This window comes from Ascidia mentula, chromosome 9, assembly GCF_947561715.1.
Source record: "Ascidia mentula chromosome 9, kaAscMent1.1, whole genome shotgun sequence".
NCBI lineage: Eukaryota > Metazoa > Chordata > Ascidiacea > Phlebobranchia > Ascidiidae > Ascidia > Ascidia mentula.
The window spans coordinates 13,121,202-13,140,349 of NC_138574.1; the positions used below are offsets into that span (position 1 = coordinate 13,121,202).

The 19,148-nt window shown below is 37.0% G+C and overlaps 1 protein-coding gene across 3 annotated transcripts in view; it reads left to right on the forward strand.

The window, feature by feature from the left end:
- Positions 1 to 1,278: 1,278 nt before the first annotated feature.
- Positions 1,279 to 19,148, forward strand: part of LOC145914172 (neurobeachin-like protein 1) — a 30,658-nt gene continuing 12,788 nt past the window's right edge. The window contains exons 1-38 of one of the 3 annotated variants that reach the window (XM_083001957.1): positions 1,279 to 1,463; positions 1,742 to 1,840; positions 2,709 to 2,780; positions 2,937 to 3,043; positions 3,110 to 3,191; positions 3,310 to 3,428; positions 3,519 to 3,589; positions 3,710 to 3,848; positions 4,027 to 4,198; positions 4,545 to 4,635; positions 4,981 to 5,091; positions 5,991 to 6,085; positions 6,821 to 6,919; positions 7,379 to 7,474; positions 7,777 to 7,882; positions 8,239 to 8,390; positions 9,009 to 9,113; positions 9,496 to 9,614; positions 9,825 to 9,957; positions 10,207 to 10,310; positions 10,736 to 10,840; positions 11,034 to 11,194; positions 11,555 to 11,736; positions 12,084 to 12,202; positions 12,615 to 12,664; positions 12,966 to 13,120; positions 13,392 to 13,522; positions 14,034 to 14,171; positions 14,657 to 14,813; positions 15,049 to 15,204; positions 15,570 to 15,729; positions 15,837 to 15,982; positions 16,326 to 16,376; positions 16,695 to 16,776; positions 16,897 to 16,963; positions 17,388 to 17,499; positions 17,756 to 17,878; positions 18,183 to 18,455. In XM_083001957.1, coding sequence (XP_082858083.1) covers positions 1,395 to 1,463; positions 1,742 to 1,840; positions 2,709 to 2,780; positions 2,937 to 3,043; positions 3,110 to 3,191; positions 3,310 to 3,428; positions 3,519 to 3,589; positions 3,710 to 3,848; positions 4,027 to 4,198; positions 4,545 to 4,635; positions 4,981 to 5,091; positions 5,991 to 6,085; positions 6,821 to 6,919; positions 7,379 to 7,474; positions 7,777 to 7,882; positions 8,239 to 8,390; positions 9,009 to 9,113; positions 9,496 to 9,614; positions 9,825 to 9,957; positions 10,207 to 10,310; positions 10,736 to 10,840; positions 11,034 to 11,194; positions 11,555 to 11,736; positions 12,084 to 12,202; positions 12,615 to 12,664; positions 12,966 to 13,120; positions 13,392 to 13,522; positions 14,034 to 14,171; positions 14,657 to 14,813; positions 15,049 to 15,204; positions 15,570 to 15,729; positions 15,837 to 15,982; positions 16,326 to 16,376; positions 16,695 to 16,776; positions 16,897 to 16,963; positions 17,388 to 17,499; positions 17,756 to 17,878; positions 18,183 to 18,455 — 4,509 coding nt within the window. In that variant the 5' untranslated portion in view covers positions 1,279 to 1,394. The remainder of the gene's footprint in view (positions 1,464 to 1,741; positions 1,841 to 2,708; positions 2,781 to 2,936; positions 3,044 to 3,109; positions 3,192 to 3,309; positions 3,429 to 3,518; positions 3,590 to 3,709; positions 3,849 to 4,026; positions 4,199 to 4,544; positions 4,636 to 4,980; positions 5,092 to 5,990; positions 6,086 to 6,820; positions 6,920 to 7,378; positions 7,475 to 7,776; positions 7,883 to 8,238; positions 8,391 to 9,008; positions 9,114 to 9,495; positions 9,615 to 9,824; positions 9,958 to 10,206; positions 10,311 to 10,735; positions 10,841 to 11,033; positions 11,195 to 11,554; positions 11,737 to 12,083; positions 12,203 to 12,614; positions 12,665 to 12,965; positions 13,121 to 13,391; positions 13,523 to 14,033; positions 14,172 to 14,656; positions 14,814 to 15,048; positions 15,205 to 15,569; positions 15,730 to 15,836; positions 15,983 to 16,325; positions 16,377 to 16,694; positions 16,777 to 16,896; positions 16,964 to 17,387; positions 17,500 to 17,755; positions 17,879 to 18,182; positions 18,456 to 19,148) is intronic. The other 2 variants (XM_083001958.1, XM_083001959.1) reach the window with 2 other exon arrangements.

Sequence of the window (19,148 nt, forward strand, 5' to 3'; positions counted from 1 at the left end):
ATATAGGTCACAAGTTTTAAGGGCATTATTTTGTGCTGTGAATAAATTTTAACAACATTATCTATGCTGTGCCACAGCACTGCTTTAAATATCATCCACCATTTTTTTTTTCGACTCTAGTCATTTTAGTCGTTATTTTGGACACCAGGTCCTCCGGCTACACATTCACTGCGGGAGTTCGGTTTCTAAACAGTCCAGTAGTTTAATAATATCCACCAGAGTGTGCCAAAAGTTTAACTTTTTTGACACATTCTGGCAACGTTGTTTATATAGTCCTGGTTCTTCTATGCTGTTTAGTTAATTTTGTTCATTGGGATTCATCCGGTTCGCACCGGTTCGTGCTTGTAGCTTGTAATCTGCGCGAACCGGTTGTTCCAGTTGAGAAGCGTACGTACAGGCCTAGTAACTATGGTTTGCTGCTGGTGAAAGAACCTGGTGCCAAAATATTTGAATCCAACCACTGATTTTATATAACACTCTTCAGCTAAATTAATGTGTTTTGGTTATAATATATTTTTCATGTCTCATGTTTATGTGAATATTCTTTTACATAACATTTACCATCTTTGCCAGTAAAAAACGTATGATATTTATGCGTATTTAATGCATCATTGACCACAAACGAATTTCGCGTTGTTGAGTGAGTTGGTTGGTAATGTTGACGTTTGATACCTTTTTATGTGTCTGCCCATGTTATATTGATTGCTGCTTGTATCCGACCCCAGGGTTTTATTTGGAACATAAATACGCACTATTGTACACCAGACTTGGAATTTTATTCGTAACTTTTATTTCTTTGCTGTTCATTCTTATTAAAAATGTTCATAAGTAAAGTACAATAGTAGTAAGGTCGTAGATGGTTTGCACTCGTGTAGCATGCATTACACAATATTGAAAAGATAAAAAGCTCGCTTGAAGGGCTGCAAACGTGCAAAGCACAGCATTTTTTATTGCTCACTGTGAAGCAAGTGGAAACCATGAATTGTATTACCTTGCATAGCAGATTAGAATGTTGGTGTGAGAATTAGTGAATGTTTTGTGAAAGATAATGTATTAACTTCTTATTTAGTCACTGCTGGTAACATGGCGAAAATGTGTTGTAGGCCTATTCTATGTGTGTGACATTGTTTTCCAAACTGGTGCACACAGGATATGGTATTTCCTATCCACATCACCACATGTGGAGTTTGTCAGCAAAGCAACCAGCTAGCAATATGGGATTTAAGATCAGGCTTATGTTGGTGTTACTGCAAGTTTCTATTTCTTTATCAGCAGTAACATAATTTTATTTGGAAATAAAACATAATTTGAAAGTAAATAACAGCGGAAATCATTTTTGACAAATGGATTGGCTCAACTGAATGCGGGGTCTGCTCTTTACATACTGAATAACAATGATGTCAGAATCAGCAACTGAAACTGGTCACTATCTCAATGAACTTTGGGACTTGCGTTCATCAAGAGTAAGAAAAATACCTACATGTTGTAAATAAACACTGCCTATATGTAACCAACACTATTGCTAGTATAGGTAGTCTAAGTTAATAATTTTTTGCAAAACCAAGCCAAAACGTGCATGAATGTAAATTCCAATACAATTAACTGCTGACTTGGTGCAGCATGTTATTAACTTATGTTATTATTGATAACTGTGTGTTTTATTCAAACGATTCTGGAATCAGTGACTTGAATATATGGTTAATATTGTAAACGGGATTTAATTTTAAATATGTTTTATTAGGGTGACAGAGCCAGTCTTCTACAATACCTTGAAGAATTTATTGGAGTTTATGATGAATTACTCAAACCCGACCATTACAAAGTCACAGTTGTTGTTGGTGTAAGTAGTTAAATTGACTTTGGTGACAAAGATTGTAGTCACAATTGAACTGTTTGCAAATGAAATTAACATCAGCTATGGGCTATAATATAGTATACAAAAACTTATATACAAATTGGAGGCATTTGGCACATTTTAGTTAAAAAATATTTCTGCTACCAAATGATCATGTCACCAATTCTTAACGAACCAAACAATGTTTTTTATGCTACTGTAAAAAAAATGTGTTGAAATTTTGCAGGTGTTTTAATGTAATTTCTAGCATTACTTATAAACAATAGGATTAAGGTATAGCTGTATATAAAACTTTTTTGTCAAAGATTTTATCTATCTATCTACCTATATATATATTAATTTTGGCTGCTGTGTGTTGTGACATCAGTTGTTGTTTAATATTTAATGGGCCAATACTTTTCAAACTGTGATTGAATGTGGTCATATCAGCCCTGACATTATGTATACATATACTGCTGTATGTGTGTCATGCAATATAAAGTTCTGTGCAAAGCAATATTGCCTTGGGCCAAATTTGAATTGTTTTACTGAAATTGACTTGAGCATGCACAATATTATGGTCACTAATGAACTGGTTCAATATGTTTTGTTTTATGGTCTTCTCAAGTAAATGTAAAACTTGTTATTGACTTGTGAAAGCACAGGTTTTCAAAAATGTAAAAAAAACAGTGTTTTCAACAGTGCCAATACCAAAAAAGTGCAGTTCAGTGGCAGAAGACACATACGATTTATTACATATTTTCTATAGAACAAGTGTTATTTTTTTTTTATTTTAATTTGCCGCCAAATATATACAGAGCACTAGCTATGATAAATATACAGCCTGCTATAATGTTTACTTTGTTTTTATCAGGCAAACAGATGTTTTTCTGTGAGATTTGATGGATCAATAGAACTGGAGCACTTGCCTGGACCACTTCTTCAAGTAAGTATAATACCTGTATTTCTGTGAGCTTCATACAGATTGCCACTGTTTCTTCCTATATGGTCTCATCAGTGCACCATGGTTTGACTATGGTGCTTTTTTTTGCTTGCACCAAACCAAAATTTGCATAAAAAACACACACACATGTATTAATAGCTGATTGTAAACCAACTGATGACGCTTCAAGATCAGGCTAATGATTTGACGTTACAAGATGTCAGACTTGCCAACTACCTGGTGCAGACCCTTGTTATTCTATGCAGGTGACAATCAACATACCAAGCACTGATATTTAAATAACATGTGGTTGATACTGTGTTGTGTTACAGAACAAATTCTACTCCATTCAAAATTCAGTCTTCTGCATTAGTTGGACATTTGGTTATAATTGCAACACATGTCATTACAAAGGTATATTTTTCGAATGCATTAACTTGCTGTCAAACTATAAAACCTTCTGCATTTCGATTTCTTTTCTTTTCGATTTCTAAACACAAGATAAAAACTATATACTACTCTTACTTTTCAGTTGAAGGAAATTAAATTTGTGTCAGAAGTGCATAGTCTTGAGGAATTCCTTAAAAACACATTGCATCTTATTGAAAGACTTTACGATCCTCAGTTTCTGTGGAGAAAAAAGTTGAAGGGGTAATTAATTCTATATTATTACACTGATTTATAAGTTACTTAAATTTTTGTTTTTTGCTTGTTGGCATTTAACTTGTTCTTGCTTCGTAGAATTGTCCCTGCAACCAATGTCAGTAACAACACTCCACTAATTAATGCAGAAGTCATTCCCTTCTTCTATGGTAAGTTTTGTTGCATTTATGGAATGTTTTATCTCATAAAAATCTATTTTCTTGCAAGTTTTCAATATCTATAAAAACATGAAAAATTTGTTTAATTAATATTTTGTTACTATTCCCCAGAAACTTTACAAATGCACAGCAGCAGTTTAAAAAGTGAAATCCAGCAGGAAATATTACACATGTTTGGTGCGATTTTGTGCGGATCGCAACGAAATGCTCTGCTGGCAACCTCAGCAACAGCTCTGGAAATTCTCATTGGGTAAGAAAAATAATTTACTCACCATATCTGTCCATGATTTATTTTTTAATACTTTAAAAGAGATGTTTTTAACATTTATATACTTTTGAACCTGGAAATAAATAAAAAAATCAGTCTTAAGTGCATTTCTTGGCCTTACTTGCAACACAAAAAAACCCAAAACGTTAACATATTTTAGGATCCTAACGCAATACATGGGATTGTCGGAAGAGCAGCACGAAGAAAGTTCTTCGACCGATGGAAAAACTGAAACTGATAATGAGACATCAGGAGATGTGGAAAGTGCGCGCCTTGTTTTATGTCTTCTCATCAGGATGGTTCATGTTCTCCACGGGTCAGGTCCTGGCCAGGTAGACTGTTTACTGCACAGAATTTTAGGATTAAGTAAAGACCATGAATGTATACCTTGGCTACTGCTATTTGTAACTAAATTAAATATATCCAAATTACTTAAAAAGAGTGGCAAATGATCAGCGTCAGTGCAATGTTTTATTATTTGATTGTCTGCCACCTAATGTGTATTTTGGATATCTAACAAAAAAAGATAGGTATGTTGGTACCACCTAGCAGAACAAACTGATTTCTGTTATCTTAATGACATTTTTTGTAAAAATGAAAATATTACCAAAAGTTAACCAAACAACATTTGCTTGCTCCATGCTATTTATATGTATCACTGGTTTCTATTTGTTACAGTGTCAGTTGGACGTAAAACAAATACTGAGTGAGTATTTCCAGTTGCTCGCCAAAGCAAGCAGCAAGCCAGAAATGCAGGTTCACATGATCAGTAAGTTGAATGCTCACTAGTAAACACACCCAGTATTCTTTCTCTAATGCAGTTAACTTTAACATTATGCTGTATTTAGGACTTGTCCTTCAACATGTTGGTCCTAATTTATCTAGGTCTAATACAATGATAGTGTTTTGTTCAGGTCTGCCTTCAGGAAATAATAAATTGTAACCATTGGTTTATGAAAAGACTCTCTGTCATAGCGAAGGCGTGATTAGTAGCGTTCTCCAGAACAATCATTTAATAGCTTTATAAGACGCTCCCATGTGGTAAAGCACAAACACATAACAAACTCCTTATATTTATATCTAATTAATCACTTTTTGCTGCTTGTGTCTTCAGCGTTCATTCCTGAGTTTTTGCGAACTCTTGATAGACCAGCTCTGCAGATAATGTTGCTACAACATGGATGCTTCGACCATCTTAAAAAAGTGATGCAAAATTTTAAAACCAGTAAGTGATATTTCCAAGGGGTGTTTCATGAAGAAATGGTAGGAGCATGTTTAGGTTTTGTAGGTGGTTCTTCATTGCAAACTGGTTGAAACAAATTCCCAGGTTTAGATCACATATTGTGTCGTGGTTTAAAAAATTCTCTCCAACACTAAATGATCAAGCTAGAAGGGCCAAGAATTTAACATAAACAAATCACTTAAATTTAGACCAATATCAAATGCAGTGTCTGTGCCCTGGAGGAAATCGCAGCCTTATTTGTTACCATTAGCGTAGCGAACTTTGCTCCCTAAGGTTGATCCCTTGAGGTATCGGTATATCGATTTTTCGCCAGCTTCAAATCCTATAAAAACCCAATCTTTAGCGAGCTGGATCGATTGTTTGTTCGGTAACAATGATGATCTATTACAAAATTACTGTGAGCTTTCGGCCGTTTGACATACAGCTTACCGTTTTTCCTGTGAGGTTATACACACAATGTATTTTCCGCAATCCACTCATACCGACTAATTTCGCAAGACTTATTTTGTGCACATCCTGGGCTATTTTGTAAATCGCACCAGCGCACAATCTTTCTGCATATACCCTAATATTAAATGCTACCCTATAGGAAAGCGTTGCCTCATATTGGAAAAACATCACGAATTGTTACAGGTCATGCATCGATAAATCATTGTACCACAAGAAAAATCAAAATTTTGTAGAACTTGAAACTGAGGGAGCAGAAACAGTCTCGAATGCTAAAATATTGTGATAGTTACACTGTTATGTGACCCATCCACGTGCTTGCAGACCCAAACCAATCCTTTCTTGAGTTTTACTTGTAAATCACGTTTTCTGGCTCGCAATGGAAATATATCGGATACTCGATAATTTCACCAACATTTTGTATTAAATCTCAGGAATGGGTAAAGGAAATACGGATTCCGGCGACAAGTTTGCAATCCAGTTCGTCAGCATCGTTAATTCGCTCGTGGCCGGTTCCATGAGCGCAAAGGTAACCTCATGTGTTCATGCTTTGGTGTTGGGCACGGTTTGTTGTTGGAATGCTTTCAACATATTTCTGTTCACGTTAAGTTGTGATACACTCCCATCCCTACTGTAGGTCCGTAGATGTTTAAAGAAAACTTTTGAATACAGGGCGTTTTGAAAATATTTAACTGCAAAATTTTATGGAATTGTCTGGCATTTCATTCCCATAAATTTGTTCGCTGGTGGAGTACTGCCAGCTAGCAAAACAAAAGTTTAATACTTCCTTTGTATTGTCACCAATAAAATTTCCTTTTAATGTAACCGGGCAAGCAATGGAGTTACTTTTTTTCAAACAAAATCTTGGCAATTCGAGTTGTCCCACTTTGTTTTTTCATTTTTCACGACGGTCATGTTGTACTTATTAGAATGTCGCACGCTTAGTATATGTTTTACCCGGATATGCAGGGTCTTTTGACGTAATTTTGCGGACCAAACGAAATTAAATGCATAATTTTTATCAGCAACAGCACTAAAATTAAGAAAGACAATGGTATTAAAGGGCTGATCACCTGTAAAGGCAGAAAACAACTTTGTGGGGTTTCTCACCAAGTTGACAAAGAAACACAATATTGATATTATGTGTCCCTAAAGGCCTTCATTGTTTTTCTGGCATGTTTTTTTGTTTAAACTGCGGACCTACAGTCAGACCTTCCAACTTTTACGTTTGCATGCTTGTTTTTCATTGGTTTGTGTTGATCAGGATCAGTTCATGCAGTGCATTGGTACCCAATTCATGCTCGATCATCTCAAGGTCATTTCTTTGCCCTCCAGGGATCTGTTTCGTGCTCTTGTTCACATGGTCAGTTTACATCGCATCGTGTCTCCTTTTGTTGTATCGTTTCCCCTTTTTTTTTATTTTATTTGTTTGTTTTAGTTGTGTTTACATTTTGCATTTATTTTTGATTTGATTGAAACGTGTGAGCGTTTATTTATTCAATTCCAGCCTATTATTAAAAGTAGGTTTGTTATAGCAATCTGCCACATACACAGGTTTGTTTACATCTGTTACGATAAAATTGCATTAAAACCTTGTAAAAAAAACCCTAATTTTTTAAAGACATGCTTACGGTAGTTATATTAGTTGTTTCTATTACATATTATGTCACCTCCATTGCATAATTGTACTTTTATATATTATCCCCAGGTCTGCAAAACAAGTATGTTACATGATTTTTTTTGCCAGTTTGACCGCAACAGGAAACTACATCACGTTTAAACGTGAGACTCGCATTTTCCATGTTTCATATTTGTCTTTCAGGGCGTTGAGGACGAAGGGGTGTTGTCCGTTCCTCGACCAATCAAAAACGTTTTCATCATTCTCCTGCTATTTGATTGGTTGCCTGACATTGAACAGGTTTGCAACTTGACGGGTTGTAAGTTGGGAATATCCAACTAGGTTTCCACGGGTTTTCCCGTGTGTGGGCAATTTTGCATCCCCTTTTCAGTAGACCGGACGACTGCTGTTCGTTTAAACCCATTTTTTAAGACCTACGTTGTTTATGTAGCTTGTTTCGACTCAAACAAATACGCAACGAAATTTGCAAAAGATTTCGACAGCCATTTTCTGATTTATTTGTCTCGTGTGTGTATTTAACCCGCCATGTCTATAAAAAAAATCACCGACAGTAACCCCAGTCACGTGTTATGATGTCACAGGCGGAGAAACAGATCTGGCTCTCTTCCGTCCTCTTGCGGCTTTTTACTTCGTGTACGGCCAACAAAATCCTGGCCGGTCATTGCAAGATCATCACCAAAGTCATTAGTAAGTTTATATTTACCGTGTACAATATTTCTTGTAAAGTAAAAACAGTTGTTAGTTGTTGTGTTCTAATAAGTGAACAAGTTTTGCAAATTTGCGGGCTCTTGCTACATGAATTATTTGATTGTATCTGTATTCTTCATGTACTGACAACGTTTTGTTACGTTAGTAAAGCAATGATTGCACCCAATATGAAAATAACGGCATACAATTCTTCGCATTGAAGCCTGACCGTCGTTAATTCAAACAAGTCTTAATCGCATTCTACGGACAAAAAATGTCTCCTAGTATGAAACAACTATGTTAGTATGCAATGTAGTTGACGCGCATATACGTTAACTGAACATTTTAATCCATAGCTTGTCTGATCAACCACCCAAATCTACACGAGCAGACTGTCTTAAATCTGATGACGTTATTTGAAAGGCTTGGTTCGTTCTCAATCACACCGAGACAGACACTCGCATTCTTTGAACTTCTTCGTCAAGACTCAAGCAGTCATCAGCACATGGTATGCTTGTTATGTTCGTATTTTGGCTAATTTGCACATTTTTCATTAGAAAACTGGCAAGGTAACATTATAAAGAAATTGTACCTACTAAGCTCGATCAGCACGTGGTAAATTTGCTCGTCATTATGTTCGTGTTTATTCCCAATCCTGACTGTGTATTTTGCTTGAGAAATTTGTTGTTAATTTCACGGCTGTATCGAGATGTGGTGACAAAATGCAGAAGTTGTAGCTGTACTGTTTGCAAGCTAAATTAAGAATTTTTTTGAGCTAGTTCAGCACGTGTTATGCGTGTCATAACTGTATATTTTGCTTGGGAAATTTGTTGTTAATTTCACGATTAAATCGAGACGTGGTATCTAAGTAAATAAGTTGTAACTGTATTGTTTGTAAGCTAAACTGAGAATTAAATATCTTGTGCTTAATTTAAGCCTAAATCTATGTTCGAGGACTTTTACCTAATTATTTTCTTACTTAATTACACATTTCGTTACATCCTAATGAAGGCTGTTGCATAGCAACCGAAATCTTGAAACTTACAACTTTTTTTTGGCATGAGAGCCTTCTTTTAGAAATATGTATGTCTGGCAGCATCCGTAATGAATTTATTGTTTGTTCAAGAACAAATACTTCGATCGAATGCTGACAAGCCTCACTGTGATGTCACACAAGGAAATGGAAAACCGTAAACCAGCCTACTTCTTTGACCTGCAGGACGATACATCGGTAACATTAAGATTAAAACGACACCAAATATCGAATAACACAAACAGTTAACAACGTATTTGAGAAATTTCGTGAATCACCAATTTAACAGAACATAAAAAATCATAATCGTACATAACAAAGAAGTGTTAATGTTATCGCATGACAAGGCAGGATCGCCCCACTACGAAGGCTCTTCTTGGGGTAAAATTGTTCAAATCCAACTTGTCTGCAATGCCAGTGACCCCAATAATCTCATATATAAGAGTATTTCCATGTAAGATTTGAAACGCTGATCACAGAAAAACGTATTTTGCCTCAAGAGGCATGATTATGCTGCGACTTATATTGATAGAATCCATACATTACAATTAAGTTTACTCTGACACACGGCAACTTTCAGGGCATCACTGCACCCACTATAAAGAAATGGGGAGGTAATGGTTTCTCCCTCCATACCTGGGTCTGTCTCGAGTATTGTCCGTTCAACGGTGGTCCTAGGAGAAGAAGGCAACTCTACAGGTTTGGATTTACTGATTTTCTTGATCAGTTTTCCTAGCAGGAAAGTTGTGTTGCTTAGCAACCGTTTTTGCCTAGGCTCACAAGTGTACAATGGTTTTAAAACTCCAATGGCATAATAATGCGCGCATACTATAGATGGCAAAGTGTGTAACTACTGTGGCTACACAATATAATGTAGATGTAATTCTTAAGTGTAAAGCCTCTTTTTAGTTTCTCAACGGACAGCGGTACTGGTATTGAAGCTTTCTTCACTGGAGATTGTCAACTGGTGATTGCTGTGAGCACTAAGAAGAGTTACTACACTGTCATGCTCAACGAATTTCCATTCACAGACAACAAATGGGTATAGCTTGGCCTCTAAGTGATAACCCAACCAAGCTATCATTTCACCCTTGAATTTTTTTAGAATAAGTCTTCTATTTTTTTCCGATAGGCCCCTATAATTGGTCCAGAAAATATTAAGTTTAGATAACCGAAAGTATGAATGCTTTAAGCCAACATAAGATTAAAATAGTTGAACTTCTACATCGACCGTGTTGTATTTTGTTACAACAAACACCAGTCATGAGTAACATGTTGTGTTATCTTACAGCACTGCTTACAAATAGTCCATCATCCTGCTCGAAAGATTCTCGGGTTCAACGGACTTCTCACCGTTCATGTTGATAACTGTCTGAGGTTATCAACCTCTATAAGGTCTGTTCAATTTTTTCGAAAAGGGTTTGCTGAAAAGATCTGGGTTTAATTCGTTCTAAATGTATAGGAGTTCTTCAAGTCACGTTTAGAATACTGTATGGAATAATTTATAAACTAATATCAAACAGTGTTCAAATTATTTGCGTCTACGTTAAAAGCATTGGCGGATCGCCTGTAGTGCACACTTCATTTGTGATGTTACCATGTAACAGTTATGACATATACGACTGAAGTATCGCTCAAAAACCAAACGACGTACGATAACCTGACAGTCACTTCCCTTTTACTGATATTACACACACAAATGCATTTGCATAAACGGGCTCAACCTAATATAGTGTACGACAATATGTTTGTGCTTCGTCAGTTCTTGCAGTAATCATTGCTTGGTGTGGTTTATAAATGAATGGATTGTTTACTTACAGGTATCCGTCGCTATCCAGCACCTTCACCCAATGTCACATCGGATCTCCAGGTCATCGAACTAACGCCTCACAAACTGCCATCGACGGTTTAACTTCCAATGCCAAGTTAGTGCGAAAAAGTCATGGTTACTGTACTTACAACTCGTTGGTGTTATGTACCCCTCATTCGGTTTACTGCATGCGCAATTCTTACAAACTTGGTAGTTACACTAGTAGTGTATGTAAACGGGTAGGTGGAATTTCCCAAACCAAGTTTAAAAAAATGACACCAAAATGCAACACTATTGAAACTTTTTAGCGAAAACAATTCTTCGAATGTTGATCGGGTGGTTACCATTGACAACGGTTCCCAGGACGACGTGTGGGGACAAGCGACCTCGTTGCTAGGTGGACTTGGGTCGGTCGCTGTGTTCAACGAAGCGTTAAAAGAGTCGCAAATGACGACGCTTTATAATATAGGTTGGTACTTTTCATGGTATCCAAGTATAATTTTGTCCCTGAAATCGCCTTTTTTCCCTTAAATCGTGGAATTTAACTGAACATACTGCAGTGATATATTGGTGTTCGCTATATTTATAATTTTGTCACAGTTTTTATTTGTTTTTACATAATTTGTTCTCCTTGCTCAAATTTTCAGCTTGCACGGGATTAAAACATTCCTTTTCTGGTAAACAAACGTGAATTACGGCGTTCTGCCTTAGCTAGAATTTCGTCCATCAGACACTTGACGTTGTTATTTCTGTCGTTTCGTTTGTATAGTAGTGATCATTAGCACACTTCTTGCAAACATTTTTTGTGAATTAACCTCTTCCTGCACAGGACATGATATGTGGAAATCAACTCGGTCTGGGGACAGCCCCTTCGAGGAAATCCCCTCGTCGAAAATTGTCCTCTACTACGAAGCGAAAGCCTGCTATCGCCACGTGTGTAAGGATTTGTCGTGTAATGTACATAGGGATGGAAGGCTGACTGGCCACAAGATCTACACATGGGACATTAAGGTTAGATGGGGCTGTTTTGGAAAATTGTTTTTTTTTGCTAGAAAAACCGAAGTTTTTAAGTAGTTTTTTTTGCATTAAAATATGTTTTAAAATGTTGTACATCAGTAGTTCTCAACCGGTAAAATATCAAACAACAACGTTTTTCGGCCCAAATGAGTTTATTCAAGAACGCAAAAAGATGCACTTGGCACCAGAATCTAGTTTAACGTGATAATAATGTATATTGTAGGACCGGCAAAATTATGTATGAAAATTTTACTGGTCTGTTAATCAATAAAGCAAAATAGCAAAAGTATCAACTGCAATTTTGGAATGCCGAGGCGTTAACGACAGTCTTGTATTCATAGGATTCCATAAACTGCATAGGCGGGATGGCTGTTGTTACCCCCCTAATTGACGTCATCCATTCCCGTTTCGTCAACAAATCACCCACTGTAAACGATTTCAGCGATGACGAAAGTTCAAGGTAAGTTTAATTGAATGTCCGCGATTTTTATGTTGATCTACATCAGGGATGGCGAACCTGTTGTTCCCCATGGGTCATTTTTGTCCACTTTCAATCCACATCCGCCGTTACTTTCTTTCTTATGTTAAGTATGTCAATTTGAGATTATAATTAACTCACGTGCAACTCCTTTTCAGTTCTTGGAGACCTAAGTTTCTGGGGTTGTTTCTTTTTTTGTCAATTTTGGTTGTGGTACATTAGTGTGGTACTTGTAATCGCACAACGATGCGCCATGGGTTGGCCATCCCTGATTCACATTGTTTTTCATGAATCTTGAATTTCAAACTTGCAAAAGTCGAACGTTGATATTTTTAGATGGGAGGAACTTGATTATTTTGCTTGCGATATTTTAAGTAACTTTAATGTTTTTCAGCACGAAACAATATCACGATTTACTGCGGGAACGAAAGCGCAGTATTACCGGTAAGTTGAACACTCGCTGCTTCTCCAAAACTATAAAATAATTTGAATATACAAAAGAGCCAAGTTTTTCCGGCTATTTAGCTGACAAGATCGTTGCATGTCACACCATATACCTGAAGAGACCTATTAGTTCAAAACAGTGGCCCTGTATGCAGCTCATTATTAAAACAATTCTTAAAAAAAGTGCTTACCTGCTGTAAAGGGCAAAGTACATCGTATAACAAACGAGTATTTCAATTTCGAAAAATATTGAATTTCATGTTACTAAGCAAGAATTTACCTACATTTTGAAACCTTACAGCGTGCAGCTACCACAAGAACACCCTTGCCAATCTCTTCAACGTCATTACAAGTTTCCTCACAAGTAGCAACTCCAACACTGGGTGGCACTCTATTAACGCTGACGTCATGATTAAGTGCGCTAGCTTCGCCACTATTGGCGCCCTTTTACAAAAGGTAATAGTCAAAAAATGACAGGTTAAAATAATTTACCGTTGTATGCCTGAAAGTTTTTTAATTAAGTATCCGCAACCTGTGTTCAGTCTTGTGTGACCCTTTTTACAAATAAATTCAAAACATGCAATGTTTACTACATAAATTAGCTACCAACGCTTATAATGAATTCACCTTTATGCTCGTAATGTGTGTTCCGCCCAATATAAGTTTAAGCGAAGGAATTTCCTAGAGTCGAGTTATAAAAGCATAGAAATATTACATTTCCTTATAGTTACCAACGCTCTTGTTGGATGACGATTTGTTGCATGCAATCCAAAACCTCGTCAACATTGTCAAAGAAGATCCAACAAACGGAGCCGCATTGCTTACTGATGTTTACCAGTACATTCTATTCGACTTCAGGTAAGGTTTTTTGGTACACTGACTGTGATATACAATGTGGCTATTTGTTGTACAAATGAATATTTTATGTATCGATCTGTTGGGTATATGTTGGAGATTATATAGGTGCTCTAATGCACTGACAAGTTATACGTGAAAGAAGAGACATACAACTTCTTTTATTGCAAATTGAGCTGTAAACGGAGCTCACTGTTTCAATCTATCAGGTCTCATCAGTACATCTTGTGCCTGGCGACAGTCTTCCCGACTCATTTGCCACAAAGACAAAATATATTTCACTTTATGGTGAATTTGTCTTCCGTTGGGCACCAAACTAGGTACTATAACTGCCACGAACAAACCACCGTAGAACGCACTGTGACCAAGCAACTGCTTCGGAAAATAATAAAATTCTTAGCTTTCATTTTAAATCATTTTGTCAGTAGCAAAATCAACAGTTGATGGTTACACCGAAAGATAAATACGTAGAATTTTAGAATCCTAACCAGTTCGTGGCTGTTGTACCTTACAGGATATGGTGTTTAACGAACGCCGACGTCCAGTACAGCCACGTACAATACCTCTCCACAATTATCAAAGAAAACAAAAAAGGTTTTCGGTCAACGTTCGGTGTGCAGTACATGTTGGACGTCATCAACACTTACTATTGGTAAGTGTGTGTTTTGGTGAAAATATTCGATCAAGTCGCTGAAATTTAGTTTTAAATTATTTAACCCTGTCTTTTACACATAAAATCCAAGTTTCTTCCGTAATGTGTAACACTTATTTCCCTTACGACTAGTAAGATCGCTTCAAAGCAGTTGGGTGTATATGCCTTTATTAAAACCCGTAAAAGCAATGAAAAAGTAACCTCTTCACACAACGCGTCCTTTGCGTTACTACCACGCATACATTCTCTTGCTTCGCAAATCGCACTTTACCGTTAGGGGCGATAAAGAGATATGGCTATAAAACATGCAAATCTATTCAAAATCCTTGTTGTACATTCCCATTTGTAAATTTTGACTACCGGTAATCATCCCCGAGGTTGTTCTGTGCATGCAAAAGGGCGCAGTTTCGGACTCGCATCTTGCAATATTTGCCATAAGCAAGGTTATAAAGGTTGGTAAACATCATCTTTATAATTGTTGACAGTTCTTCTGGCCCTGATCTCAGCAACGACGACGCGAGAATCATTCGCGGCTCTCTGCTGGGTCTCGTCAAGTTTTACGTCACCGATGACGTCAGCAGTGACGAGTTGGAGGCGATTCTTAATTTCGTTTCTTCAGTCAGTGAGGACAACGAGACGCAGGTGATTCCCCAACCGGTGGTTTATGAAACTTTATTCACAAAATATCGAGTTGACGTTAAATGGTTAAATGAATTATGTTTATTGGTCACATATTCATTTAGCAAAACTTTACAGAAACCGAAATGGTGTGACACTTTACTCTTATAATATATCGCTATATAATATCTATATCAATAGCTTAACACCAAAAATAGGGTATTTTTTAGTACAGAGAAGAATTTTTACCTTACCACAGGTTTGCGAAATGTTGGAACTTGTGAAATCTCTTTGGATGAGTCAGTGTCGCGATCAACTATGCAACCTCCTGTGTGATTCCAAATCTGCTGGATGTCTTTATTCACTTCTCGGCATTCAGGATTTCTCCAACACTGTGAAGGCTTCAGTTTGTGAGGTGGATATTTGTCTAAACGTTAACCTTTTATTTTTTTGCGATACAGAAACACGTTATATGTGTGAAAGATAATATATGTGAAAACCTCTTTGTTTCTTTCTAAATTAGCCTGCCAAGTTTACTAGTAACTACAGCAACTATTTGTTTATGACTAAATTGTTCTCATTTGGCACTTTTTGAAAAGACTGACTTTTATATTATAACGTACACGAGCTTTCGTTAGTAACCCTCGCTTGATAAAGTGTAAATGACACAAAGTGATATATTTGTTTACGGTAAACGAAAATACAATCATTTCAGTCGACATTGTTGCATATTTTTAAAGTATAACAACTTTTTTGACCAACGTTTAATTCTTTCCGCAGTTACTGTCCCAACTCTTTAAATCTTCCCGAACTTCCGAACGTCACAAGGCATTGTTACGTCACACAGGGATTGGTCTGCATGGAGTGTTGTGGCAGATGAGGGAGGTCCACCTACACCCTCCCCTATGTCAACACCTGTTAGAAATGCTCATTCAAATCGGTGCGATCGGGTTTTGCTAAATTTTTTAAATATGTGGTTTGAAAAGAAATTAAAATAAATTCGGTACATACTTTTGTGGGCAACCATTTTTAATCTTTGCGTCACAGGTGACAGCGCGTCATTTGTGGCAGCCCTCCATGTCATGAGCCGTTGTGACGTCACAATCAAGCGTTCGGCTTGTCAACAATTTCTGACTCTCGCGTATTCGAAAGCGTCGTTTCTTGCAGATTGCGCTGAGCAACACGCGTGGCAGGTAATTACTTTCATCAACATGTTGGTGGCAACTAGGGATATGCATAGGAATATCAACTTCCACATTTATTGTGTTTGAATCAAATTCAAATTCAAACAAAGATGGTGGGTTTTTACACGAAAATTGGATTATGCGACGAAACAAAAGCAAATTTAACGCACAAATATATTTAGAATTAAATTATGTCGCTTGTATAGCGAAAGTGTAAAATGTTCGTTTAACTTTTTACGACCAACATGTACATTTATGACGTCACTAAATATTCGGATTCGCCCGAATCCGAATCTTTTATTTTCCGGCACATCTCAGTGCCAACTTGTTTGTAACCGTTTGTTATTCGCAGGAAACGTTCGCCAGGTTGTTCATTGACGGATTCGCCAAAGTTGAAAACATAGTAAGTAAAAAAGTCACAACGGAACCCGTCGTGTTACTCAAATTTTTATCATTTCATAAACCATAACATGTGAATCCATGATTCATTGAAACATCGCGCTACTGTTACTGGCAGGGTTAACCCGTATGAAGTTTCGCCGTACGATAGACGAAACTTTGGGCAAATAAAACACGTTAATTTCATGCCATATAGGGTCAGTTATATAGAAAATTCCATTGAAACAGTTAGATTGCCATTTTTATTGTGAAAATTAATAGAACGGTGTGTTATAGTCCTCAAGCAGTCATAGTTTTAACTGTAACTCTGTGTTCTTTGCAGAGAACTTACAGTGAGAGTCTGGAACGAACAGAATCAACTACAGAAGCTTTGAACTCCGAAGTCTTTGAAAGACCTGCAGAAGGTCGGTCCTCTAATATTTGGGGACTTCCCAGTGGGGAGTTTTGTCATTAAACTATTTTAACAATTCGTTGCACTTTAACTTTTAAGTTTCTACTCGCCAATATAACTTGTTTTTATGCAGATAAAGAAACGAATGGACTCGATGTTTTTGTGAATTCGTCCGCTTCAAGCCTTCCGGATCAAATTAGGTTGGTGTTGTACCTTAAATAAAATTCATTAAAACGTGTTCCTCTTGTAGTCTGATGACGTCACGATCAAAGGCGACGTAAACATCACGTGATTGTTAGAAACAAGAAAATGCATTGATATCGAGTTTAAAACTTAAAACAATCCATGGCTTGCTCCAATGTTGAGTTTCAGCAGTAATATTAATTATATTATTTTTCAAAATTGAGTTCAAATCTCCTGAACCCATGCCCAAACATTTTTTAATGGAGACGCGTATGTTACGTGGCAGCAAAATAAGCTGGCAGATTTGTGTTTCTTCAAAACAGTAAAGTTTCGTGTTACCAGTTGTCAACAAACAACACTCAATTAAATTATCGAAAAATCATGAAGTGTTTGGTTTCAAGTAATATCGTATGAAGTAACGAACCCCCTTTTTCACCGCAGCACCCCCACAACAAGCGATGACGTCACGTTCGATTCTAAGACGCCGAACGGATCGTCCACTCACGACAACTTATTCCAAGTAACAATCGGCAAAGTATATTCGCGAATAATGGTTTGTTGGCAAAATCTTCATCAGCTTTGTCGTTTGATTGGCGACGTGAAGCGCAAATGCTTTAAATAGCAGTTGATTGCTGCAAGGAAATGATGTTTTAATGTTTAATCAGAGCGAATCCTTTGTGCTGGAAGTGTCATTGCTTGGATAAAGTATATATTTTGCATAACTTGTTTTATTGCTGGGACTACTACTATATATTTTTTAAATTTTCTGTTTTTTTTCCCGAATAATAGCGTTATGTTTTTTTTCATAGGATTTTGCGTTTGTAAATCACAACGAAGCCAAAATGGACGGTGACGTCACCGATCTTGCGACCGAATCCATATTTCTTCTCATGTGGAGGGGAATCACCGGATCTGCGAATACAGCGTGGACGGTAAGTTGATCCAGAGGTCGATTGTGGCAACAATTGGTCGTGTTTAATCCCACCACATCAAATCTTTTCACTTATTCTGTTAGATTCGATATTTAAGGAGTAGGTAAAAATGCATGACGTCAGTTTTGCGTGAAAGTTTCTTGAGAATTTGCAAATCGTCCTGCTTCGATTTCAGGTGTGATTCAACATTTCGCAGACGTTTACCTGCAAGTTCTTGCGCAATATCAATTCTTCAATATTTATTACAAACTTTATCAGCCCAAGTGTTTGTTGCATTTGTTCCACTTTTTATTCTAACCAACAGGAACGACGGAAGGTTTTCGCGGCCATCGACGGGGTCGCGCGCGAACACAAATTGATAATCGAACCTCCGCGAATCAAAACCCGAATTCTGGAATCTTGCGTGGAAGCGGCACTCAGCGACATACGCGAGACGTCGGGCGTGGTTGGAAAAGTAAAACATTCTGGAATGAGTTTCACCGACTCAATGGAGAACTGTGATAAGCTGATGCAGTTGATTTTCGGCTTCTTGCGGAACGAAGATGGCGGATCGCCCGCGTGTCTTTGGAGTGAAACGGTGCGTGGATGAATAATGTTGGTTTTAACTTCTTTTATACCGTTGTAATTTGCCAAGGTTTTCTGTAACCCTCTGTTTACACAGTGGTAAATGCGTTGTTAAGCTTTTCAATAACATTTAAGCTGTGTGCTTTAAACAAGTGTAACAATAGATTTTGATTTGCAAAATCGGTGCGTTTGATTTAAGTACGAAAACCTTTGACAGTGGGACGTCCTGTCTAAATATATTTAAATAACGTATAGTGGAATTTGTGTGCAAGTTGGGGTTCGAAATGCTTCCAAATTTTTGGTTAAAATTTGGGCTGTGCTTGTTATTTTAATAAGGTGGTGGGAAGATTTTTTTTAAAAATGACCTTCTGGCCCAACTGATCTATGCCAAAGATAAACAGAATAATTGCCCATGAAAGTCGCACATCTATATTCATATGTACACGATTCATTCGGAATAAACGGCTATTTCTTCTTTTTTAAGGATCTTCTTTTTTAGGCAATTTCTGTTTTCGTTACAAGCGTCTTTATTTCTAATATGTTTTGGTTTGATGTCGACCGTTTTCGTTTTTTTTGCCCACAGAATGTGTTTGTCATTTTCATATCCCGGCTAAAACAGGTCACCGTATTGAACTATCTGTAAAATGTTGCAACATAAAGTAAACGGGATTCCTTTTCAACCGTCCTTGGTTTCCCATCGACGGCA